The 27,459-nt window shown below is 38.4% G+C and overlaps 1 protein-coding gene across 3 annotated transcripts in view; it reads left to right on the forward strand.

The window, feature by feature from the left end:
- The window catches only part of bcar1 (BCAR1 scaffold protein, Cas family member), a 105,955-nt gene that overhangs the window by 14,012 nt on the left and 64,484 nt on the right, over positions 1-27,459 (forward strand). The window contains exons 2-3 of one of the 3 annotated variants that reach the window (XM_079824865.1): positions 25,752-25,796; positions 27,236-27,316. The exons of 1 other annotated variant lie outside the window; for it this stretch is intronic. In XM_079824865.1, coding sequence (XP_079680991.1) covers positions 25,752-25,796; positions 27,236-27,316 — 126 coding nt within the window. The remainder of the gene's footprint in view (positions 1-25,751; positions 25,797-27,235; positions 27,317-27,459) is intronic. One more of the 3 variants, XM_079824866.1, reaches the window with a different exon arrangement.

Consider the following 27,459-nt stretch of genomic DNA (forward strand, 5'->3'; position numbering starts at 1 on the left):
AAAACATACTGCAGAAAGTACGTTTGTGAAATGTTAGCGTAATGTTGTGTGTAGGTTCTGGGCCTGAATTTAGTTGGAAAGCTATTCTGCAGACTTTTGGACCACCACACTGGAATGCAGGCTTCCTTTCCTCTCTTTCTCACTTTCGCTCTCTCCCCCAGTTCTTTTCTTTTCCAGACTGTGTCCAGGAGCTTTGGGCCTGGAAACTCCCAGAAGCCAAAGTGAGTCTGGGCTAGACTGCTGTCTTGTCAACAGCCACTGTGCTGCTAATATACACAGGCACCTCTGCACTCGATCATTTCATCGTCCAGAAGTGCCCCTAATACCACAGGCTTCCCCCCAGCGCTCAGGATAGCTGTTGTGTCATGGAACAGTTTCCCGTGTGTGTCACATATCAGCTTCCCAAGGCACAATCCCAGTTGTGGTCTACTGATTTTTCTTTCTCTTTGTATTATTTTTAGTATTTGAGTAGTACAGAGCATAGCTTACTATGATAGTATCTTGCCGGAGATAACATGAATTGTAAAGGATAATATGAAAATCGCAGCATTAGTACCAGCAGGCAACACGTTAAAAGAGGATAATCTGGAAAATATTTACTCCAAGTTAGATGTTTACAGTTTTCGGCTGTGGGCATTTTTGAAAGCCTTGTCAGAGTGTAGAAAAAAAAGAGGCTTGCCTCAGCTACGGCCTTGGTAGATGTCCAGAGATAAACAGATAGACAGAAAGAATAGATGAGGCTGACAACACTCAGCTTGCATTCTTGCATTTAAAAACAGCTAGAAAAGTCAATGCAGGAATCTTGAAATGGTTGAACTATTTTTAACTTGACTTTCTTGACATGCTTAAAAAATGTATTGCAAAGGAAGAGCTACCCGAGTCCAGCTTTCATAACTATACAGTTGTTTTTGGTTATTGTTTACCTTAGATGGCTGTTTATATGTGCCTCCTGGCTTATTCTCCTATACTACCGTAAGGCTTCATAACACAAGATCATCCCACTTCAGCATTTGGTATCAGTGATGCTGGATAAGGACACCGGCTTTTCTGATATTATTTGTACCTTTATGATTGCACTGTAGAAGATATTGCTCTGAAATTGGTTAGATACAGCAGCCCACTACGCTCACATGTGATGCCCCGTAGAGCAGTGTTGTTTCCACGCGGTGGGACGTCTTAAAGGATTGTCCTCAGGAAGGAAAGAGGCGTTGAGTAAAAATTAAATGAGCATTCCTCATTCTTTCACAGCGTATATCCTCCCTATGCCTCTTTTTATGATGGATTTAACTTGTGGCTTTACACTAAATATAATTAGCCAACAAATGAACCATTAATTAATTACCTTCACCTTGACTCACTAATGAGTTAGATTTCATTAAATACACCAGAGCCAGGGTTTTCATTTACATAAACGCCAGTTTTTAGTGTCACATGATCCTTCAGATATAATTCTAAAATTCTGATTTAGTACTCAATTATGGTTCTTATTATTATCAATGTTGAACACAGTTTTTGCGCAAATCATGTTACCTTGTGATCATGTTATTTTTTCAGGATAATTCAAAAGAAAGCTTTTATTTGAAATATGTAGCATTAAAACCTGTCATTTTTGACCAATTTAATGTGCCCTTTCTAAATAAAGGTACTTAGTTACTTACCCCAAACTTTGAAATGGTAGTGTATCACGGTTTGCTCAAGAATATGAGCACAACTGCTTTCAACATTGATAATAATAAGAAAATGTTTCTTGAGCACCAAATCAGCATATTAGAATGATTTCTAAAGGATCATGTGACACTGGAGACTAATGTTGCTGCAAATTCAGCTTTGCCATCATAGGAATAAATACAATTTTTAAATATATTACATTAGAAGAAAACAGTTATTTTAAATTGTACAATATGCGCAGGTCACATGCAAAAAATATGTGTGAGTGTGTGTGTATATAGACGATATATAGGCTATATATTAAAGCATGGTGAGACTGAATGGATCAAAGTCTCCATAAAATAGTACTATTTAAAACGTACAGTACTTTAATAGCTCTCAGTTTCGCTACTCTTTCACTATACCTTTATCATTGATCTTGTCAGAGGTTTTGTGCAGCTGACCAGTCCTTTTCTCCTCTGTTTAGCCAGCAGTCCCTCTCACCAGCTGAATACGGCCTTTGAACTGTGTTTGCGGACTGACCGGTGTGTGTTCTAATGTCTGTTTGATGGCAGATTGATGGTGTGTGTTAGGATGTGCTTTACGTCTGACTGATGTGTTTGTCAGTGAAGGTGCTAAGGCTGTCACACACACACATACATCCGTTTGCCGTTGACACACTGATGGATCTGGTGGTGGCACCAGCTGGGAAGAGGAATTGTTCTGGTCTCCTCCGTGTTTCCTCTTCCAGCTCGCTGAGCTGGCCGTTTTACACTCTGTCATGTGTGTGTATGTGATGAAATAAATGGGTTGTAAATATTTATTGGCGATGGATGCGGCGAGAGCTCTGAAACGCTGTCTGTGTGCTACAAAACTGTCATCACTCTTGATAGTCTCTCGATTGTACCGAGATCCCAAGTGGTTCTTGAAGAAACGTTTTGTGATTGAACAAGAAAGAATCTTGGGAATCGGCTATATATATAATATTTTACTATATAATAATATCTAATATTTTATACATGTATGCTATTTTTTGTATAGGCCTATATACATTAAAATGGTTATATTATTATATACTGTAAGTATATACAAATTGATAAAAGATATCAATGCAGCTGAAATAGCTATATTGTGATATATTCAATTACCGTGATTATAAAATTATCCGATTTATGATTTTGATCACATGCACACCCTTGCGTGCATATGTGTTTTTCTCTCAGATCAGCGGTTTCTCTGATCATACAACCTTGGCATGATATCATTATTGATCAAGTGTTCTCATTTATCCACTTCAATCATGAGCTGAGCTTCACTTTGGATCTGAGCTTTGTGGTTGGCTCACAGAACGTCCTCCCATCATATGGCTCCCTATCAGGATTTTATCTCCTGTTCTCAAGGAGGGAGTTAGACAAACCTTAGACAGTCTAGCAGAAGTTCGATTATCTAGGACGGAGCCCACAGGGAAATCTTCCTCCGCTGGATTACTGCTCAGAGGTCATTCATTGCTCATATGTGGACAAAGCGGGAAAACAGCAGTGCAGAACAAACACAAACACTGGTCTACCCTGAGATAAAATAATACAGAATAGATGTGGGGAAATGACACCTGAATCTACTGTGAATTTACTTGAGGTTATTAAGGTAACAATGTGATTGAGTCTTAGGGTGTGTTCACACTTAGCATGTTTGGTTTGATTGCTCTGTTAGTGCTGTTCACTTGAATAAGTGTGAAGGCTGCATCTGAACCCTGGTGCGCACCACACAAGTGGACTGAGACAAAAAAAAAAGATGAACGCAATAAGGACCAAAGACATGTAAATGAACCAAAAACGGGACATGATGTCACAAGATGCGACCCTAAAAAGGACAGATTGCACACACCTGTTTTTTCTCGTCACAGTCGCGATTTTGTCCATCACAGTTCAGTACAGGCATCAGAACCGCGTCTCCTCGCAGCAGATCTTCATTTGTGTGTGTGAAGATGGGATTCCTGCCACTGTTTTGACTTATTTACCCATTTTATAAGCTCTTCACGAATTCTCAGCTGGTCAAAATATCATCATATGTAGGCTACGCACATACAACGAGCGCATTTATCCCAGCACACAATTGTGATTGTTTTGGATGTTCAGTCAGTTCCGTTGCAAAATATATACGTCATAAAAGCCAACCAATCAGGTTGTGAACATACCCTCACACCCTCTGCCTTTAGGTTCGGTATCTTTAGGTTGGGTGTTAAAAATGACGATATGAATGCTAAGCGGACCAGGACTAAATGTTTTTTTTTGTTGGTCCGGACCAAACGAACCAAGCAAACTGAGCTAAGTGTTTTGAACAGTATCCTCCTGGGACCCAGAAAAAAAAAGTTTTTTGAATTTAGTATTTTTTTATGTCATTACATTGTTTAGAGCATAGGAAACAAATGGGAAAAAAAAACATTTTTGAAAAATGATATTTTATTCATATGTTATGATATGTCCTCTGTGGTTGACACCAGGACTGAGTTGTTAAAAAAATTAAATGACATGAAATTGCATGTATAGGCAAAAACAATGGGATTTATTTTTAATTCATCAATCAATTTTTAGGTTTCAGGGTTTTTTTTAAACAAACTTTATTTAAAGATGATTCTGAACTATGTTATGAAAGATATAATGAAATGTATTCATATACCATTTTACTTTATGAAATATGTGGGTAAAATGACAATACTTGGATTTTCCCATTCAATACAATGTATCTATTCACTGCATCTAATTTGCATATTAATGTGTTCTTGGTGCAACATGTAATGAAAAAAGAAGTGTAATAATGGGAGGAAAAATTGGCAACATTTTCAAAATAATATCTAATATTTCATAGGAATATTGATATGTAATTTCTTTCCCTGTTCACTTGTTATGTCTCCAAAATGCCTGATAAACATGATTTAAATCCTGGTGTCCACTATAGTGGTCATTTATGAAATCAATGCCCTGTTCTGTAACAGAAAGTCATATTTTGATTAGAAACCCCATAACATTTTCCTGAGATGTTGATTTATAACAAACAATTTGAAAATTAATCAGATTTAAGTTATAATTAAAAAATATGATCATATTTCCATAAGAGTGCTCAACATTAATGTCAGCCATTTTTAAAGACCAAGAAGAAGTTGTTGTCCTGGTGAAACCTCCAAACATTTGGTATCCCTGCAAAGCCCCGAATGTGCTCTTTACTGGACATCCAGACTGTGACATGTGACATGTATGATGTCAGAGAAATTCACTAAAATATAATGTCCACTACAGTGGACAAAAGTCTATTCTTGGGTCCCAGGAGGATAATATAGTGCTGTGTAAAAGTTTTATGTTTTACAACAGTTATTTATATGTTTTGGTTTAGAGTGCCACTTAGAAATAAAAGGTTTGGTTGTCCAAACCCTCTTTTTGCAAATATTATAATAATCGAGTGAGGTTTTAATATGAACAAGGAGTCCTAAAACAGATACACACAGAGATCTAATGTCACCGTTATCAAGTCGGTTGTTACATGAAGGGTCAAAAGCAATTGACCTATCGGTAAGCCCCTCCCCTCGAACGCAGATGAGCCAATAGCAGGTGAGTATCAGTTGCGCTGGGACCGGAACTCGGACATCTTTAGGTGTCAGCGCCATAGAGAAACATTGGAAAATCCGAAGCTCTCATCGGTTTGATGGTGTTTATGCTACAAAAATGCTAAAATGTCGTGCCTGAGGTACTGTAACACCGATTCCAGGTATCCTGAGAGGATTTTCTGGTTTTCATACACTCGTTAAGTAATAAGCTCTGTGTATATGTTTGTTTACTGTTAGTTGTATGAGTGTATTTGTGTAATTTGCTGTGTATGTTAATGGTAATGCAACGGAGAGAGCAACGGAGAGAGCTAGTTTGTGAATGAGACGTTAATGCACACGTCTTATGCTTTGTTTGTTCAGCTCTTACGATGATTTTTTGGAGTGAAAAAGGACATAATAAACTTGATAAACCATCAGTAAAGTTTGGCCATCATTCAGACGGGATATACGCTACATTCTGTGTCCAAAAACATCTTGGGATAAGGTTTTCACACTGACCGCTGTCATTGTAAGATATAGCATCTCCGTTTGTTTGTCCGAGTTAGCAACAGTAACTAAGGGGGCGGGGCTTACCGATAGGTCAATTGAGACAGCCTACATTCATGGAAGAACTGTGGTAACTCCAAAGCCACTTTTCCACCATCGGGCTGAACAGTAAGGAGCAGTTCCGGTTATATTTCCACTTAAGTAATCGGCACAGGATGATTACAGACTGTTCGTGGCCTGGATTTACTTTTGTACTGGTCAGACTAGAGGAGGATCGTTGGGGCTGTGTGAGCTGCCTGCAGCAGTCTTAAGAACAAGACATGATGATGTGAGTGTTCTTCATCATCATCATCTCGCCATCTCTCAGCCATCCTGCACTGGGAATGCTCACTCAACTCTGTGTTATGGGTTAGGAAATGGACCATTCCTTTGTCCTGACTGGCTGCTGAACAGACTGAACTCTGAGATACTGTTTATGTGTATGTGTGTTGTTTAGTTATGCATGTGTGTGTGTGCTCAGACGAGGGCTTGTTAAGGGAGTTTTGCTGGAATGCTAATCACATGCTCACTAATGGACACAGGGAGAAGAGTAGGCAATGTTGACTGCAGAACAGCTAGATAAACAAATGCAGTGAGTGAAAGAGTGCTTAATTCAACGTCTGAAAATACTTGATCAAAATACAACCATAATTAAAGGGATTTTCCTGTTATCGACAACATGAGACAAGCTGTCGATTACCACAAGAAATTATTTTAACTCATCCCAAAGTTTGTAGCTTGGATGCCAGCCGAACTTAGCCCCGCCCACATAATTTGAGGTTGGGAAGTTCGGTCTGGACTTGATCCGTTGTGAAGCAACTATGATCGAACCAGAGCTGTTCGGACCAATCAAATTGTCAGGGCGGGCTTTATACGATGATGGACAGATGATCAACAGATGATCAACAGTAATGTAATCATGCAGGGCACCAAACCTTGGGTTGAATTTGTTTACTAAACGGAGAACTTGTTCGTATATGCATTCACCTTCACTATTTCTCTCAAAAATGATGATCTGTTGGTCTGTGTATCCTTAAATTATTTTTTACAACACCGGCAAAGAGCATTTACACTCATCTTCTACTTCTTCCAGCATGCGTGCAGTTGAGTTCTGTTGACAACTATGCGTCGCTCCGTTGCTCTGATTGGTTGTAGGTCTATCCAATTGAGTGCAGAGGCATTTTCTTTCCTGGTTCGACATGCGTCAGGCTACAAAGTTCGTACAAACAACCAATAATCTTGTTTTCAGTAATGCAGATGCAATGAAAAACTTATAATACGATGTTTGAGCTCTAGAATAAATGTTATTGTGCTGTTTTAAAAGAATAGCATAAAAGAAAGAATATATATTTTTCCTACTATGGAAGTCAATGGGTGCCGTCAACTCTGGTTACCACCATTCTTTAAAATATCTTATTTTGTGCTCAACGGAAGAAAGAAACTCATGAGGGTGAGTAAATTATATCAAATCATTACACATTTTTAAATTTAATTTGACAAATTGCGTAAGCTATCCCTTTAAGTTTTAAAAACCTGAAATACTTGCCCCATAGATATCCCCTGTAAGTATGTTACAACAAGTGTTACAACAAAAAATGTTTTTGTTTGTTTTTATAAAGTCCTATTTTCTCTGGTGATCATGGAAAGATGCTGTCAATAAAGTTTAAAACTTGAAAGCATTTACTCCAGAATATTCCTTTATTACTCAGTGACTCGCAACTTCATTATATCAGATATTTAACTGCTCTAAGTGATGCAAGATGCCTGTTTTAGTCATCAGACTTGTCTTGTCAGTATTTTTGGTTTGCAAGTATGCATATTCACTTGGCATGAAATGCTTCAGTGGTCTGTGCTCATAAATCAGAGCTGTTTTTATTTTCAAAGATATGATGAACTGTTCTTTCTGAGTGTTGGCTGACTCCATTCTCCATCTGCTTGTGTCTTGAATACCCATCATTCTCAGACCGAAGGGATGTTGTTCTGATGCCCCCAGTAGCAATACATTATGGAGAAACTTCAGGAGTAGATTCCTACAGATGGGGAAGTTGTGTGCTTGTGTTTGTGCGTGCGCAATTCACACTGCCCTCACTTAACCCTCTAAATCCATTACCCAAATGTAGGTCATTTTGGTGTGAAGTTGTCTCATGTGCCATGACATGTTTTCCATGCTCCGCCCACTCTCAAGCCTCAAAGCCAAAGGAAAAAATTGTCCGCATTAATACATACAGATGCATCAAATGGAATAAACGATTTGAACGGTGATGTTTCCATGTGGCCAGATATAGTTTGAACAGTTCTTTCTTCCATCCTGTCTTGACAGCAATGAGACGGAGGTAGCTGCATGTGTGAAGGAGCTTTGATTGGGTTTCATCTATGGTGGTCGCACCATCCAGCCATTATTTCTCCTTGAGTGGACTTGGGAAGAAAAGGGGTGGGGTGGGGGGCTCTCCTGCACTTTGCTGTCAGTGGAGCATGTCTGCATATAGATTTGAGATTAAATGGTGAAGCATACCTGATCTCTATGTGTGTGCTCACTATGTACAAAAAGTATTTTTAGACACTTATTCCACACTTAAAGTGTATGAATGTCTTTGCATCATCCAAAAATTTTAAACCAAATACCATTTGATGATTTAGCATAATTTGTTGACATAATTTGTAATGCAGTGACATTCAGACATTTTTGTCTAAATACATTTTGGGGCTACTATATCAGTGGTATTATAGTATTATGTATAAACTATTTTAGTATGTATTAATATTTTGAATGAGGCTTGAATATTATTTTGGTAACACTTTAGTTTAGGGTCCAATTCTCACTATTAACTATTTGCTTATTAGCATATATGTTACTAGTATATTGGTTGTTTATTACTTATAAAGCACATATTAATCCCTTATTCTGCATGACCATATTCTACATCCCTTAATCCCACCCCAAACTATCTTATTAACCATTAATAAGCAGTAATTAGGAGATTATAGAGGGAAAAGTCATAGTTAGTAATAGTATTTAGTTAATAGTGAGAATTGGATCCTAAACTAAAGTGTGACCATATATATATTTTTACTTTTCATTTTAATTTGAGTTTAGTCATTTTTCAATGTGCATGTCATTTTATTCGTTTTTTGTTTTGTTAAATTATTTCTACTTGGCTTTAATTTCTTTCAGTTTCAGTCATTTTCGTACTTCAGCTTAAACTTATTTTATTTCAGTTAGTTGCCAAGGTATAATTTTACATATATATATATATTTTTTTCATTTTACAATTGTATTTCAAATATTTGTGTTTTATTTCTTCAGCTTTATTTAGTTTTAGATTTATATCATTATTCATTTAGTTTTAACTTATTGTTGCACTGCACTTTGTAAATGTGTAGTGGTCAAACCGACCTCTTACTCTTTTTTTCTCTTGTCCACTTGAGTGTTCTCATCTGTCCATCACACCAGCAAAATCAAGTTGTTTTTCAGTGGATGAGTGGTCTGCTCTGGGGTATATGGCATGCTACTCACATCAGAGCAAAAAACAATTGCACATTCGTACTCCAAATAAACGTTCACAGCTTCATTGGCTTACATATTTAAATTAAATTTATTTGTTTATATATTTATTTATGCTCTGTTTTACATTGTTTATTATCTTACACTACAAATCGTTAAGGCAACCTGAAACACACTAGAGATAAATGGCAGATATTATGCTATTCTATGCTAAAGATTACATTTAACAGTACTATAAAATTAAAATTTTTAATATTAACTTTAAATGAGCATTAGATCTCAGCAAAAGTAATCTAATTGTTAATTCAGATTAACATGTGTGATTAACCTTTATAACATATGGAACTGGCGGGAGGCTTCGGCTTCGTCCCGCCTTTTAATCAGCATGTTCTTCAATCCGCAGCGGCGCCGAGCAGAGCGCACGTCAGAAGCAGAGGTGTGTGTGTATTGATCTGAGCCTCATAGTTCTGTCACCGCTCGTCAATGTCAAAATATTTGAGAAAACCAATCAAATCAGAGTAGGTGGGCTGTATGTACGCACAGAAGCTGCTGAGAGCGAATTTTAGCAGCACGACTCGACATAAAGTGCGAGATATGCAAGTAGCTAAACTAAACATTTCATATTTGACAGCTGCTTCTTTAAGTCAGAAATGTTAAACAAATGACAAAAATATTCAGGCAAATTAATAAACTTTTGTCTAATTTCGCCATTTTGAATTGAAAATATATATATAATGTGATTCATAATGTAATTAACAAACAAGAAATATTAACAAAGCAGTTTTCATCAGATTAGGCATAAGATTAATAGTAATGAATGTGTGCATATTTTGTTTCCTAGCTTTCCTGTTAGCCTTAACATGTCTACGAAAATGATTCATAAAACATATAAATATCAGTTAAACATGTTTACTGTCTTCACTGACGAACATGGAAAAACTTTTATCGGTCATATCTGCCCACTGACATGGTTTTCAAGCTATTGTTATCAAATTTTTTGGCGTTCAGAACATTTATCATTCTTAAAATGCACATATGTAGATCATGGAAATCATAATTTTCTCGGGGGAGCAAGCCCCCGAACACCCCTAACTACCTCACATTTGGGACTTCAGTGATTATAAACCTGCCTACTTTGTATTATTAAGGGATGTACAATATGGTCATGCAGAATAAGGCATTAATATTTGCTTTATAAGTACACTATAAAAAATGCTGGGTTAAAAACGACCCAAGTTGGGTTGAAAATGGACTAACCCAGCAATTGGGTTGTTTTAACCCAGAAATTGAGTTGTTTTAACCCAGTGAATGGGTTGTTTTAACCCAGCTTAAAACAACCCAATTGATGGGTTAAAACAACTAAATTGCTGGGTTAGTCCATTTTCAACCCCACTTGGGTTGTTTTTAACCCAGAATTTTTTAGAGTGTAATAATAAACAGCCAATATCCTAATATGCATACTAATAAGCTATTAGTTAATAGTGAGAATTGGACCCTAAACTAAAGTGTTACCATTTTTTCATACCCTCACTGGGGGCTGAGCCCCCCTAAAAGGAAAATCCTAGAATCGCCCCTGGATCGTGCATCCCTAATATTTCTCTGCCGTGACATTTAAAAGAAGGCCGTTTATCCTCTGCATCAAATCAAGTTTGCGTTGTAGATACAGTAGAAGCATTTGTGTTTGTGTGTCTTAGGCCTTAAGGACTATAAAACTAGAGCAGCCAGCCCTGACTAAAAATGTCTTGATACACAGTGAGCGTGTGCTGAACAGTGAGGACTGACACTCGCAGCGAGCCAACAGGTCAGGACAAGCAGACTATCAAAGAAAATGTTGCTTTAGGCGGTGAATTCCTGAGGTTACGCTGGGTCCTTGTGTTGTAAATCCTGCTGTGTTATCAAGGCTCTAGTTTGTGTTCTTCTCTAGCTTGTGTCAGTATAGGTTAGGCGGTCGGACAGTATGAAGGGGAGTGTGTTTATGTATGTGTGAGATGAAACAGGAACATGAAGCCTGTCGAGGGAGCACAGGACAGGAAATTCTGACGTACTTACAGACATCTTTCATTGTCCGCTGCATTTGCAAAATCATTAGGGGCTTTCGCACCAGGTAATAGGAACTTAGTTATAGGAACTAGCCACCAGGGTTGTTCCACGAGAACTAGATGCATTAGTTGCATTCGCACCACCAGTAGGAACTCTGAAGTGATGTAAGCCATGCTTGTTTTTGTGACTTTTATTTTGATGGCGCTGAGAACGCCAGAGCCTGATCACACAGCGCTCCCATTCTCCCTTTTCATTAGTTTATGATCTGTTTTACAGTACTGTCTAATACGTTATATTAGACATATTTATACAAAGAAAATAAACAGTAAATGAAAAAGTATTAGCGTTTCCCGTGTGGTTGATGTCCAATGTCAGAATATAATGTTTCGCTTGGTCCCCTATGTTTGTAGAGTTAGTTCGTGGAGTAAATATATAGGCTATAATCTGTGTGTGTACTCGGCTTTTTTAAAAATGGCAGGTGCTTCACGTGCATTCGGCCAATCAGCATACACTAACACCAATGGTAGTTCCAATTGTGCTGGGTTAGGTTCTACTCTGAAGTAGGAGGTAAATTAGTTCCCCCAAAAGGTGTTCCTAGAACTAAAATTGTTCCCAGTTCCTGCAGTGTGAACCTGCCAAAAAAGCTGGTACTTCCGCTATTAGTTCCAGGAACTATGAAAAGGTTCCTCCAGTGCGAAAGCCCCTATTGTGTATGAAGCAGGTATGCTTGTGTAAATAATAGGTTTTAGGGATGTGCAAAACTACATATTCTATTTGCCTGAACAACTACTTAACTAATCAGTCTTTAAGAGTGCTGTCATCATTTAATCACCCTCATGTCATTCCAAACCTGTTTGACTTTTTTTCCAAAATTCCAAAAATTCATGGACATATGATGAAAAACTTGGTTTTTAGTTTTCAACACATTCTTGCTGAAGAATTTCAAAGCCATTTTTGCGAATTCAACATAACTTAAAGGGATAGTTCACCCAAAAAATAATCTTCGGAACACAAATGAAGATATTTTTGATGAAATCCGAGAGCTCTCTGACCCCTCCATAGACAGCAATGTAATGAACCCTTTTAAGGCTCAGAAAGGTAGTAAAATCTTTGTTAAAATAGTCCACAGTGTTGTAAATTGTGCAGTGCTTTGGAGTTCTACGAACAAGATCAATGAATGTAAGACTTTAAGTGGCAACCAACACAAGCCCTAAAGGGCATTTGGCAGTGGAAAGTAGTAGGTGTTAGTGTAAGTTGTATGTGTTTGCCTCCATCTGCAAGTCTAATTATGTCAGATAGACGCAGAGAAGTGTGGACAAATGAAAATACACCGAAAAAATTCTGTCCTACAATGCCTAGATTAAGCGATACGTCATTGTGTGTAATTGATGCTTTTATTCGCTGTCGGGGAGTGTGGAGTTCAGCCTCGAAGCGTGACATGATTGGCCGATAGGAGTCTAGATGGGGTACTTTCGTAGGTGGGTGGAATCCTAATGAAATCGTGTCCCTCGAGTCTCAGTTTGTGTTTTCCATAGTTGCTGACTCGGAAGTTGTGCAAGCAAGGATTTGACATGTTACAGGTATTACATTGAGAAAGTGTTTGGCGGGTTGAGAAAAGGATTTGCACACAATAAGCCGCTGCTAGTATGCGATGGGAGCCGTGTCCGACTATTTGTTTTGCGTCCAAGAGCTGATTGAAACAAGGATACAAGCAGCTGGTGGCATAATACCAGGTTCGAAGAAAATGAACTGCTTGTTGAGGTTTGTGTTTGGGATCATGGGAAGGATTTTAATCCCTCTGTTTGAGTGTATCCCTCTCCCTCTCTCTCTCTCTCTCTCTCTCTCTCTTGTCCATCAGTGAAGTGTCCACAGCCATCTGAAGTGATGGATGGAGGGTTGGTCTCTCTTTAAGCTGACTGGAGGTGACCTTCAAATTGCTGTTGGTCTCACACCCTCAGGAGTAACCCACCCCCCTCCCTTGCTCTCACAAGCGCTCTCTCTCTCTCAGTTCAGTTCAATTCAATTCAGTTCAATTTAAATGAGCTTTATTGGCACGACAAATTGTACACTGTATTGCCAAAGCATTTATATGAGCAGGAAAAATAAAAATGAACAAAGCAGAACAGATTGTATGATGAACAAGTGTAGAAAAATAGAACAAAAAGTACAGTGTATGTACTATGAGTGGTGTGTTTGTTTGCATATGTGTGTGCGTACACGAGTTTGTGTGAGTTCACGTGTCTTTGTGTGTGTGTGTGAGTATGTGGACATATCACTGTTTGGTCGACTTTTCCCTCTTTTTGTGTCAGGCATTGATGTACCTTGCCGCTAGTGAAATGCAGTCTCTTTTTTCACCAAGTAAATTTTGAGCTTGTGCATCATTCTCCAGCTTTTCATTTGGGAAAGAAGTGTTTTCGTATTTCATTATAGTTAAGGTAGATGGTTAGGAAGCGTAGCTATGTTTCTATTACTCATTGGCTACAGTACAGGCATAACCTGCTCTCTATGGGCAGCCAGCTCTGTTTGTATCTGCCTTTCTCTATAGCCAGGCTGTGGTTGTGTACCGTGCCATGTTTTTCCTCAGTTTGTGGTCTCAGACTGTGCTCTCCCTCTCTCTCTCTCTCTCTCTCTCTCTCTCTCTCTCTCTCTCTCTCTCTCTCTCTCTCTCTCTCTCTCTCTCTCTCTCTCTCTCTCTCTCTCTCTCTCTCTCTCTCTCTCTCTCTCTCTCTCTCTCTCTCTCTATCTCTTAAATACACTCTGCTCTCCATCAGTTGGATTAGAGATGATTGGCAATTGTTTTAAGAGTCTAAATCAGTCTCACCACAATTCCATAAGTGAAGTCATCATTCCAAAAATACTCACACGGCTTCATTTAGTTAAAGGGGTAGTTCATCCAAAAACATTCTGTCATCATTTACGTCACTTACATGACTTTCTTTTATGAAACACAAAAGAAGATATTTTAAAACATGTCTTTTTTTTGTATCATGTTATATTTACATCGGAATTCTGAAAGTTCGGTTTATATGATCCTTAAATGTTGCAATCCGATTGACATATTCATTTGCATGTGCATTTCATGTATTCCAAACAAAACTGCGTAATACTCAGTCGCACGTTTAGAACCGGAGAATACCATAACGATAATGTCACCGGAGCTACTGCAAGTATAATTTGCGTTTTTTGTCTTGATGACATAATGTATTTAAACATACAGTACAAATAACGGCACTGGGATTTTTTGAATCCGATTGAGAAAATAGTTGTTTCAAGCATACATGCTTATTTTTTTGCTGTTGATCGACGATAAACCACCCCTTTGAAACGAATTTCATTTGGATGAGCTCCATTGTTGAGGTGTTTACATGAAGGTTACATGAAGGTCAGAGGTCACTCTTCCGCCGCAACTTGAACCGGAAGCCAGTGATTATAGTTTATAAAGTTAAGAATGTGGATATTTTTTCATTACAAAAACGTATCACTTCGCTTCAGAAGGCCTTTATTAACCCCCCTGGAGCTGTATGGATTACTTTTATGATGGGTGGATGTGCTTTTTTGCACTTTCTATGGCTTGTTTACAAGACCGGTACTGTACAGTACAGTAAACCCTGATCCGGCTTGCGTTTCCACCGCCAGGCGTGGTGTAGCGATGGATGTCATTCTCACTTGAAGAAGAAAGCGACACAGTAAACAACAATGGAGGACATGGAGCAGATCTTGTTCTTGCTTCTCGACATGTGGCTGTTGTCACAAGAAGAAGACACGCTTTGTTTGAGCCAAGGCTGCATGCAGGCTGCAAAGAAAAACACGCAAGTAACGATTCTCTGTCAACCAATCAATGTTCTGCAGTGAGTCTAGCTCCACCCTTTAGTTACCGGACTGCTGTGCTAGGTACCCCAACGTAAGAGTCCCAAAAAAGTGGTAAGGTGCAGTTTGAGATTTTGGTACCATTCACAGCTTCTGACAATCGAAACGTACTGTATCGTACCGCTCGATGGACTATATAATATGGTGGAAACGATTTTTATCGATTTGTCTTTGGCTGAAAGAAGAAAGTTATATACACCTAGGATGGCTTGAGGGTGAGTAAATTATGGGATAATTCTCATTTTTGGGTGAACTAACCCTTTCAATCCGATCGCTTTGAAAAATAATTGCACACCTCTCCACAACATGTTGTGCAATTTGATATAATTAATTAATATAATTAGAAGTCTCTCTCTAGCAAAAATGGTGAGGTTAGCATGAGCATGAATAATGGTGATGCTTGTCTTAGCAAACACTGTTAATCTCAAATATCTCCTGATCATCCTCGATTAAAGCATTAGTAGGAACTCTGTATATTATACTGAGTTGGGGTGTCTGAAGGGTTAGGATGTGGATATCACACATTCTTGCTTGTACTCTGGGTGAGGTAGCATGGCTGTTATTAATATGATTTAAGTAGGCCTGCTTTTCTAATTAGCCTACTCTACTTCCGAAAGGGTATAAAAAGCTTGTCTTCTCTCAGAGGAAACACTGTTCCTTCTCTCCTCGTTTTTTCACTGTTCCCAACATGCACAGTGACGCTTATTCCAGCTGATGTGTGTGTGTGTGTGTGTGTGTGTGTGTGCAGGCATCACAGAAAAACATGTGTGGATGTCTGCTTGTGTTGTTTCACAGTGCTGGAAATAACCTATGAATTTAGAATAAAATGACAGATTATTATTTTGTCTTGCTAAGGCTAATTCCATTGCCTGCTCTTTATGTATTCTCAGTACACACAATTAAATCGTATTTTTGTCAAGACAAATAATTGTAAAATAGGCATTACATTTTTGTATATATATATATATTTTTTCAAGTCTCATTTTACATCTCAAAAATGTTCTCTTTAATTGTATATTAATGACATTTGAAAAGTAGCAAAAACAAATGAAGATATTCCGAGACTTTACAGTTCTATTAAAAAGTTTGTTATTCGTAAATTTGCTTTGTTTCTTTTGAATGAGAGAAGTCTCTTATGTTCACCAAGGCTGCATTTATTTAATTAGAAATACTGAACAAACAGTAATATTGTGAAATATAATATTGTGAAATATTATTACTGAAAATATATTATTGAAAATATTTGAAAATGTAATTTATTGCTGTGATGAATTTTCAGCATCATTACTCCAATGTAGCACTCTTCAGTGCTGCTCAAGAAACATTTCTTATTATTAATAATCAAGATTATTATCTTATGCTGCTTAAAGCTTTTGTGTTTGGTAACTGATACATTTTTCAGGATTATTTTATCAATTTAAAAGAACAGCGTTTATTTGAAATCGAAAATTTGTGTAACATTTTTAAATGTCTTTATTGTCAATAAAGAAATGTTTTATGTAATTTAATGCATCTTTGCAGAATAAAAATAGTAATTTCTTTAAATCTTACTGAAAAACTTAAAGCTGCAGTCCGTAACTTTTTTTGTGTTCAAGATAAACATAGAGAAGTAGCTTCGGCTGCAATGTACTTCCGCAAGACGCATGCAGTTCTGTTTATTAACCGCTAGAACCCAAAAGTTACGCACTGCAGCTTTAAATAGTGTATGTATTAAAAAAGTAAAAAAATGCAAATAATTTTAATAGTAATCAACTGATCAGTGTACCCATAATTGAGGAAACGAGTAGGCTATGTGAGAGACTATTGGTATGTATGTCTGTGTATTTTCACATTTGTCATTTCCACTGTCTACATGTGTTTTCGTGAGTTTGTGTGAATCCTTATAGTTGAGTATGTTGTTATTCGAGCTGCTTTTGCCCGCTGGGAGAGCTTGTCTGCGAGTTAGTGGAACAAATAGCTGGACAGTGTCTGAGCTGTCAGTCTCCATGTTCTGGAGAGGAGATACTCTCTCTCCCTCTCTCTCTCTCTCTCTCTCTCTCTCTCTCTCTCTCTGTCTATCTCACTCAATCTGTGTGGGTGTGTGCGTGTGTGTGCGTGTGTGTGTGTGTGTGTGTGTGTGTGTGTGTGTGTGTGTGTGTGTGTGTGTGTGTGTGTGTGTGTGTGTGTGTGTGTGTGTGTGTGTGTGTGTGTGGATTTGTGTGTAGGCAATGCATCTGACAACACACAGACAGACACACTGGCTCATGGCACTATTCTGTATTCCCCAGATCCACTCAGAACTCACTGCTCCACAGCCACAGGCTGACAAGAAGTGCCACAATCAGGCTACGGCAGACCGATTTCTGACCTCTGTGTTATTGATAAGATATTAGCATTTCATTATCCAGTAGTAATCCCATCAACTGTACGGAAGCCACTGCTTTTTTATTACACATGGCTGGGTGTTAAAAAAATCATATTTGATTTATTTCAATATTTTTGTATTTGCTTTGAAATATTACATTTAAAATGTGTAATGCAAGATGTAAAATACTAAAAATCAGGTTTAATCAAAATAGTATTTAAATGTCATTTTTTTTGCTAAAACATTTAATGAAATGCTGGGTCTTCTGGGAATATTTTTTACGTTTAATCAAATCAGTGAATTGGTGTTTTGGACTGAATTAATTATCATATTTTAAAAATATTGAAATATTGCTTCACTTTATATCAAAAATTGTGTTGAATAAATCATATACTAATGTTTTAGTCTATACTACACTACTGTTCAAAAGTTTGGGTCAGTTTTTTTTTTTAAAGGTCCCATGGCATGAAATTTTCATTTTATGAGGTTTTTCAACATTAATATGAGTTCCCCTAGCCTGAATATTGTCCCCAAGTGGATAGAAATGTTGATCGTTGTAAAACCGATTTCTGGCTGTCTTTCTCTGCCTTTGAGAAAATGACAGCCCAGACGAGCCAATCCTGAAGTCTCCTGGTTTGACGTCCAAGCAGGAACGGTTACCTCCCTTTCCTCCCCATGCAAACGCTCAAGAGATCATGGGTTGTGAACGAGTGAATGCTGGCAGTTTCTCAGTGTTTGGATGTACAAATGAAAACAGAAGTCTTTTTTCAGTTCCTTCTGATCTGTGATCAGTGATTTCTGATGTGTAGCTAATTATTTATTATTCGTGCACACAATGCGGCTTCTCTCTCTCCCGACAGAATGGTGTTTTCTATCTTGTGAGTCAGTGTTTTTGTACGTCCTCGTCGCGTCTATCGGTTCTAAAATGTGTATACAGTCATGAGTTTCTGCTCAACATGGCAGAGTCAGATCTTTAGAGATAAACCTCACACACGCCGAAGCTCGGGCTGCACTGGCCGGTGGCCTTCAACATCCCCGACCCCCAGTACTGCATCTGGCCCACAGCGGAGGCACCAAACGCGGCGTGAGATTAAGCAGAAGGGGGGTAAGCGTGAGCATATCCAGGCTAGCCAGCCTAGCCCCACAATAAACTGGATTACATTCGATTACTGCTGTTGTGTCTTTGTTTGCGCTGTGTACTCAACGCGCGTCACTGACGCTTTTATTTTATTTAAAAAATAATGCTATTATCAACACTTACTTTTAACTCGTTCATCTCGACAGCTGTAATGGTACTTTGCATGTGTTACAAAGTTGGTAATAATGATGAAGACGGACTCGGTGTGACTGGGACTCGTGTTTATTCAGAACTCTCAGATACAAACACAATAAACTCTTGTGACTGACAGCGCTCTCATAACTCAGTAGTTACTATAAATAATTTTGTTAGCAATCGCTCAGTATCTGGTACATTAGTGATGTCCGGTTCGCGAACGATCTTTCTTTTGAACCAGTTCAGTTTTGAACCGAATCAGTTCACCAAATCGGACTGAATCGTTCTAAACGGTTCGCGTCTCCAGTCAGCGCTGATCCATAATTTACTAAAGTTACTAACTTTCTGACATGAGTGACAGCCCCTCCGACTAAAAATAGACTAATAAACTGAAGTATATGCTGTAACTACAACAGTTCTTCAGACATGCTGAGAACTGATGTGAAGTGAACTCAGGTCCATCCGTCTCTCTGGCAGCAGCTCGTGCCTGCTCCTGCCTCGTAGACCTCGTTAAACCACGCCCCCTCCACTAATTTAAAATGCAAAGATGTCAGCCAATCACAACAGTGGGCGTTTTTACTGAAGTCTCACAGCAGACACGCCTCTTGAAACAGGGCATTCAGCCACAGGGCAAACAGCAGTATATAAAAAAATGCCTTTTATTTCTAAATTATGACATTTTATGATGTAAAAGTCATACTAACAATATAAGTACACCTCAGGAAACATTATAAAATAATAGAAAAATGCCATGCCATGGGACCTTTAAAGAAATCAATGTTTTTATTCAGCAAGGATACATTAAATTGGTCAAAAGACATTTATGTTATACAGTAAAATATTTCAGTATCAAATATATGCTGTTCTTCTGAACTTTCTTTTTATCAAAGAGTCCCAAACAAATGATCTTGGTTTCCACAAAAATATTAAGCAGCACAACTGTTTTCAACATTGATAATAATATGAATTGTTACTTGAGCACCGAATCAGCATATAATGTTTTCTGAAGGATCATGTGACACTGAAGACTGAAAATTCAGCTTTGCATCCCAGGAATAAATTTCATTTAATAAAATATAAAAATAGAAAATGTTATTAAAATGTTTAATAATATGTAGCAAATGAGCCCTATCTCTGAGCCCTAGCCTCCTGTGGATGTTAATTGAAGTGGGCTGAAATGTATAGCATGCTGCTGAGTAGACATGCTTACCTACCTGTTTTGGCAGCATGATCAGCCATTTATTCCCCACAAAGAACGGTGCTCCTCTCAGGGGCCCCTTCCATCACCATCAGCTCAGCAGCCTGATAAAGTACTTTAAAGCATTATCCTCTGAAAATGAAAAGCTTTGGTATGGCATTAGGGTGAATGTGTTTCAGGAGAGCCGTGTGTGGCACAGATAAACGTTGTGTTAGCGTGAGTGATGAGCGGGGTCAGAGGTGAGGACACGTGCAGGATCAGCGTTGTGTGACCTGAGCTGATGGATGGTGGTAGGAGAATGTGGAGCGGTCTGCTCCGAGTCTCTTATCAGAAGAATTGGACAAGTCCGATCCGTCTCCACTCCCTTCACTGCTACTCTCTCTTGTGCTGTCCTTTGGGGCTGGTTACCATAGAAACACAGTCTGACCCTTAGGCCAGTGTCAGTATGGGTTGTATGTGCAGGAATTTTGCAGATTGAATAGTTACAGTATTGATGTGATTCATTCATATTTTTTATATTTACACATCAAATTTTCCAAAGTTGAAACATTCCATATCTGTGTATTTTAGCCTCCCTCAGTCAAAGACAGTCCTGTGTGATCGTACTTACATTCATCAGAAGTGGGGCAGCAGCTGTTTAGATTATACATATTGTACGACAGATTGTAAAATGACACTCTAATTTGTCTATCCTGTCCCAACCTTTTTATCCTTTCCCTGTCCTGTCTCGGTCTCTAGTGACGTGCGCTGTCTCGTTTTTGGACGGAGCCTGACACACGTTGATGATGCTTTAGCGTGGCCTAAGGCTGATGACATCATCAGCTGTACAGGCTCAGCGTGGTGTTTGTGCGCATATGTGTGCGTTTGATGTTGGAGATGTTGGACTCGAGCTCGTAGGCCTCTGGCAGTGTAGGGGGAAGGAGCTGTAAAATGTTGTGGATGCAGTAAGTGCAGAACACCCGTCCTTTTATATAGTGGTCATCATCTGGGCTTTTATGCTCTTTACCCTCAGGATAAAGCTCAAAATGGCAGCTGTTTGTGTTCGTTTTTCGAATGTAATTGTACAAGTTTTAATCATATTTTACAGCAGAGGTGGACAAAGTACACAACTCCATTACTTGAGTGAAAGTAAAAGTACTACTGGTCAAATATTACTCCGTTACAAGTGAAAGTAGTTAAAAACAGTTTTTACTTAAGTAAAAGTACAGAAGTACTCGCTTTTAAAAGTACTTAAGTATCAAAAGTAAATTTCCTTTTTTTTTGTCAATGCATTATTTTATTATTGTTGTATAAATGCACGGTGGTTTAAGCCCTTCAGTGATGCTCCATCCGACATGCTAGCATACGACCACTTTGAACTATTTGAAATACTTAAGTAAGCTGCTGTCACTTTAAGGGAGAATACACAAATCCTACACACTGATACACATCCGATATTCCCCCAACTGTTTACGTTCACTTAAGACATAATCAACTTTGTTTACATGAATACTTTCCAAAATGAAAATTTACATTGTGGGTGTATTGGTCTGTTTAAGTGCGAAAAAACCCCCGCAAAAGAAAGTTCTATTCAGTACTCGTGCTCTGGCATCTCAGAGGCACAAAAAAACAGACTAAACTGAGCTCTTTCATCATGCCTTTTCAGATTCATCCATATGTCTATGCTTCTCTTTCTCCCAGACATTTACATTTTGCAAAAAAAAAAAAACTTTTTAAGAAGAAAAAAAAATCATTTTTAAAGACTTTTAAAGCTGCTACAGAAACAACTTTTGACTTCGAGGATCTTGATAGAAATGTAGTGGAGTAAAAAGTACGATATTTGTCTTTCAAATGTAGTGAAGTTAAAGTAAAAGTATCCCTAAAAAATAATACTTCAGTAAAGTACAGATACTCAAAAAGTGTACTTAAGTACAGTACTCAAGTAAATGTACTTAGTTACTGTCCACCTCTGTTTTACAGTAATATTTTAACATTGTTTGGAATAACTCCATTTAATTAAATTATTTCATTTGATTCATTTTAATTATTATATACATTTTATTAATTGTTTACATTATTCAATATATGTATTGGTAACACTTTATTATACAGTGTCCTTGTCACACGTTACATGTACTTACCATAGTAATAACAATAAATTATGAATAATTACATGCAACTAATCTTCAATCAAACCCTAATCCTACCCTAACCCTATAGTAAGTACATTGTTACTTAATATCACTCAGTACTTAAATATATAATTACACTGTAACAATGACACCTATGTATTTTATATATTTTTATATTATTTTACATTCTTTTTAAGTTAGGCCCTGTTTAAACCTGGTATTATGATATGTTTTGGTCGATCGGATCACAAGTGTCAGGGTTCTGTCACTTCTGTCTAGTTTATTCATGGTTTTGTGACAGAGCCCTGACACTCCTGTATTGTTTGTCTTGTCTTGTGTGAGCGCGCAGCTTTGAGCATGCTCGAGCTGTGTGCTCTTCTGTCCTTGTGTTTTGTGTGCGGGCGTGGTGTTCGGATCCCAGCACTTCGGTCTAGTTTGGGTTTCAGTTTTGTGTTGGGATTCGGACATTCATGCTCCGCGTGTTTGTTTTGTCATGTGAGCGTGTGCTCTTCTGTCTGTGTTGTGTTCTGTGTAGCACACGGTTCATGTTTACATCGGCCGTGTGCTTTCATGTTTTGTCTTATGTTGTGTAGCACGTGGTTGGTGTTTTTCACTGGCTACGTGCTACGTCATGTTGTCATGTTGTCATGTTTTGTGTGAACATGCAGCTGGTGAGTTCTCATTAGCTGCATGTTCATGTCATGTTTGGTGTGAGCACATGTCTTGTTAAGTGTTTCTTTGTGCCATGTGCTCGTGTCCATTGTCTAACCCCGCCCACCTTGTTTCCTGATTATTGGTTAATTTGCCCCACCTGTCTTCCCTCGTTACCCTCCTTTGTTTGTTCCCTATTTAATCTCCTTGTGTTTGCAGTCCAGTGCTTAATCGTCGTCGTATGTACCTCCTGTTTCCCTGCTCCCTTCAAGTCAAGCCAAGCCTAGTCAAGTCTGTTTTTCCCCCTCGGGGTAGTTTGTTTTGTCTTGTTTTTTGTTTTATTTTTATCATTAAAAGCCCATATTTTCTCTGCATCTGAGTCCTCGCCTCATCCCTTCAACAAACCCTGACAACAAGTGGACGACGCTAAATACAAGGGTCTAAACAGGGTCTAAAACGTTTTGAGCTTGTCCACTTTCGACCACTTCCATAGGCAGTCGAAAACGCTTTCGACCGGATTGCTTTCATGTGGTCGAATGCGCTCAAACAGCCACAAAAGACTGCCTGCTCTCCACCTACTGACCTAATGCGTAAACAAAGAGTTTCATATGTAAATTGCGTGAGCTTATTTTGTCCATTTGCTCAAAAGACCTAAAAAAGCCCATACATTTACCTGCCCATAGACCCTCCCCTCGAAGAAATCAGGACAGAAGTGGTTGAAAGTGGACAAAAGAGACGGATTAAACCACCAGGTGTAAAATGCGTCTCCCTCATCTACTTGTAATCCGATCGACCAAAACGCATCTTGACATCAGGTGTAAACAGGGACTTAGTTTTGGCATAACAACATTGTCATTGACATCTTCAGTTGTCAATGTGTTAGCCTGTTTTCTCCATTTTGGTGAAAACATATCTAGACAACATTTTTGTCAGCCGAAATTTCAGTGTCCATACTCACTCACAATGCTGTAACTTGGCAAACTTTTAAAATGAACATGATCATCGGTGTGATTACATTGTTTTGAGTTATCGAGTAAAACGAGAGAGTGAGTGAAAGAATGTGCAGCTGTGTAAACAACAGGTTGATTCATCAAAGCCACATCGCGTGTTTTACCTGTGCGGGCAGGAGCCACATTGAACCATTGCCCTGTTTCCACGGCGACCCCAATCATAGATGAGTACTCAGTGCAGGCATGAAAACATGGAAAGCACAGGAACCACCTTGGGCATAATACTTACATCTATGACTATTGCTATAGGGTGTACGTTTCATGCACACTTGTACAATAACACCAGAGCAGAGAAGAAAAAAAAAGTGGAATGTGTTTTGTCTTCGAAACTCATAGTAATTATTAGATTGAGCGAAGCGTGTCTCCAGTGAGCCAGAACAGGATCCAACAGGTCAGGAATGAGCCACGGCGTCAGGGAAGCCTCTGAGCGCACGCTTGCACGCGTATTTGGACACACGCCGAATATATTTGCATATGAATGCCGTTTTACTAGAGCATCCTCATTATTACTCCACAGCAGATGATTTGAGTCAAAAAGCCTTCTAAGATTTACAGCGTCACACGCCACACATACATTCTCCTAGTTTAGTAGTATTAGTAATTTCGTAAACTTTCAGTCCCGGATGCAGCATTTCAGTTGCACTAGAGCAGAGGTTTTCAAACTGGGGTCTGGAGACCCCCAGGGGTCCTCCAGAAGGTTCCAAGGGGTCCCCAGAACATTTCATAGGATAAAAAGACAAAGCAAAAATGGATTAAGTCTACTAAACATTCTAACTGTTTAATTTCTAAATGTTTCTCTCCTTTCTTGCCGTATATATGTATTTTCCAGAATTGTATGTCTTTCCAATGAGTTTCTCTCACTATAGTCCCTTTATCTCGCTCACTGGGAATGTAACATATTCTTAACGCAGTAAGCTGCTTACATATATTTCTTGTGAAAGTTGCTTATACAAATAATTTTTAACTGAACATGTTCTTCTTCAGGTTTATACATCCAACATTAAGCATAGCCAATTTAATTTTGGAAACAATATGTTGTATTTATAATGTCACATTTACTATTTATCTAACCGTTTTAATGTTTTTTCATACATAAAAATATACAGATGGATTTTAGGAAGGGGGGTCCCTCATAAAAGGTTCATCATATTTGGGGGTCCTTAGCATCATAAAGCTTGAAAACCCCTGCACTAGAGTACACAATGTAGACCTTTTCTAATAGCTGGCATGTCCGAATCTGATGTTTGTGTAACTTCCTGCAGTCAATGCAGCATTGATGATGATAGCCCACAATCCAAGGATTTTGACAGTTGATAGAAAGGATAAAAATGCAAATAAAAATCCACTTATACACACACAAATTCTGCATCTAATCTAGTTCTAGTAATCTAAACCTGGCATTGTGTACTACAGCGATTGTTGGCTCTTTGATGAATGCTTTGTTCTTCTTCTGTAAGTCGCTTTGGATAAAAGCGTCTGCCAAATGCATAAATGTAAATGAGATGTAGATGCTGCTCTCAAAAATGCGAGCTTGAGGTCGATTGTGGAGGGGCGGGCTAAATGATTGAGTCCAGTATACGTCACCAGAGAGAAGTCAGTCGTTTTGCTGAAATATCAAGTCATGAGGTCAATTTAAAAAAAGGCTGGCACATTTACACAAGATTTGAAATGATCAGGTTTTTTCCACATTTTCAGACATGTGCAAAAGGCATTATTTGTATTATTTATTAACTGTATAAAAGTACTATGCACTTGAGGCCAGACTATATTGTACATAAAATGTAAGCACATTATAGCGTAGACTCTCATACTTAAATATTTTGTATTAGTGAGATACACCTCCAAACTACATGGTTAATCTTAAGCCTGCGATGAAGTCTGTTGTTCTGTGTTGCTGTGCTTCCTGAAGCACAGAGCGCTGTCATATTAAGGTTGATGTGTTGTTTGTCTGAGCGGACGTCTCATCTCCTCCCCTCCCCTTCCAGGTGTTCTGTAAAATGTTTGACTGTCTGCAGGGGGCTTCAGCTGAGGTAGGTGCAGCATGGAGTTTGAGATAGAGAGAGAGAGCTGACTACTGATAGCACGACTGATCATAAGATGGATCTAACAGCTGCTGGTTGCACATGGCTGCTGTGGATCTGTTTGCTTTTGTTTGCAGTGAAGTCTCTCAGAGTGTGGTGCATGACATTGTGCTGTTTTTATATTGATGTATAGATACTTGACAATTAACCACCAGTGACATCCTTCTCCTCTTTCTGAATACTCTTCTTTCCAGCTGATTTCTCTTAATTTCCCATCTACTTCTCTCTGGTTTTCATTCTCCCTCTGGTTACGGCCCGTTACCCCTCTAATCGAGGCCCAGGCTGTGAGAAAACCCCCTCTCTTAATGAAACGGGAATTAGAAGCCCATCAGCAGGGCATTCTTCACTGCTTAAACAGATCTTCATTCTCCATAATGCCTTGATGTGCTCTTGCAATTTCTGCAGCTAGTAGTGTATACTATATGTATGCATGCATTTATATTAGTGTGTATATTAAGGATGAGTACCCACAAGTGACAGAAATAATAATAATTATGTGACTTGACTGTAAATACTGTACATCAGGACCTTTAACACAGATCAAAGGGTCAATACAAACTACATACATCATAAAGATTTGTGGTTACAAATTTGAGAGAACCTTATGATCCAGTTTCACAGAGAACTTTTTATCATTTTTATCATTCAGAGATTCATGATCTGAGAATAGAGTGTGAATATTAGTCGATCTCCCTACGCTATCAAACATATATTTGTATGCTGCCATTCAAAAGTTTGGGGTCAGTAAGAATTTGCTTCAAATTGATATATTTTTTAAATAAATGCGGTTCTTTTGAACTCTTTATTCATCGAATAATTCCGAAAAATGTGCATCAAAGTTGGCACAAAAATATTAAGCAGCACAGTTGTTTTCAACATTGATAATAAAAGAAAAAAAGCTTTCTTGAGCACCAAATCAGCATACCCGAATGATTTCTGAAGGATCATGTGACACTGAAGACTAGAGTAATGGCTAATATTAGCTTTGCCATCATAGGAATAGATTACATTTTAAAATACTGTATATTTTGTATGTGAATTTTTATTTCCAGATTTTCTTATCTTATATTTTTTCCAGAATTGTTATGTTGTTGCTTTATACAAGGTTTGGAATGAGATATTGGCATGAATATGAAGAATTATTAATTGTGTGTGTGTGTGTGTGTGTGTGTGTGTGTGTGTGTGTGTGTGTGTGTGTGTGTGTGTATGTGTGTGTGTGTGTGTGTGTGTGTGTGTGTGTGTGTGTGTGTTTGTGTGTTTCTACAAATTGCTTTAAAAAAAAAGCAAATTTCCATGTCAAAGTTCCCTAGCCCATCATAGTGTCCTTGTTCCTCCAGATCAGTGTGGTCATTTATCTCTGTCTCGCTGCTTTATCTATCTTTTGATAGATAGGATCTAGAACGCTGAACCCTTCGTCTGCAGGATCTGGAGCTCATCAAGGGCATCACCTACTTCCTACAGAGCCGCTGGTAAGGAGCGACTCTCAAGGCAGCAGTGGCGCCTCCTGCTGACCGGTGAATGCACAGTGTTGGCACATCACACATAACTCTCATTAACAACACAACCAGCAGTCGTGTCTGCATGATCGCTGCTCATCACAGCCTGATCTCAT

Source organism: Gobio gobio (genome assembly GCF_949357685.1).
Source record: "Gobio gobio genome assembly, chromosome: 9".
NCBI classification, from domain to species: domain Eukaryota; kingdom Metazoa; phylum Chordata; class Actinopteri; order Cypriniformes; family Gobionidae; genus Gobio; species Gobio gobio.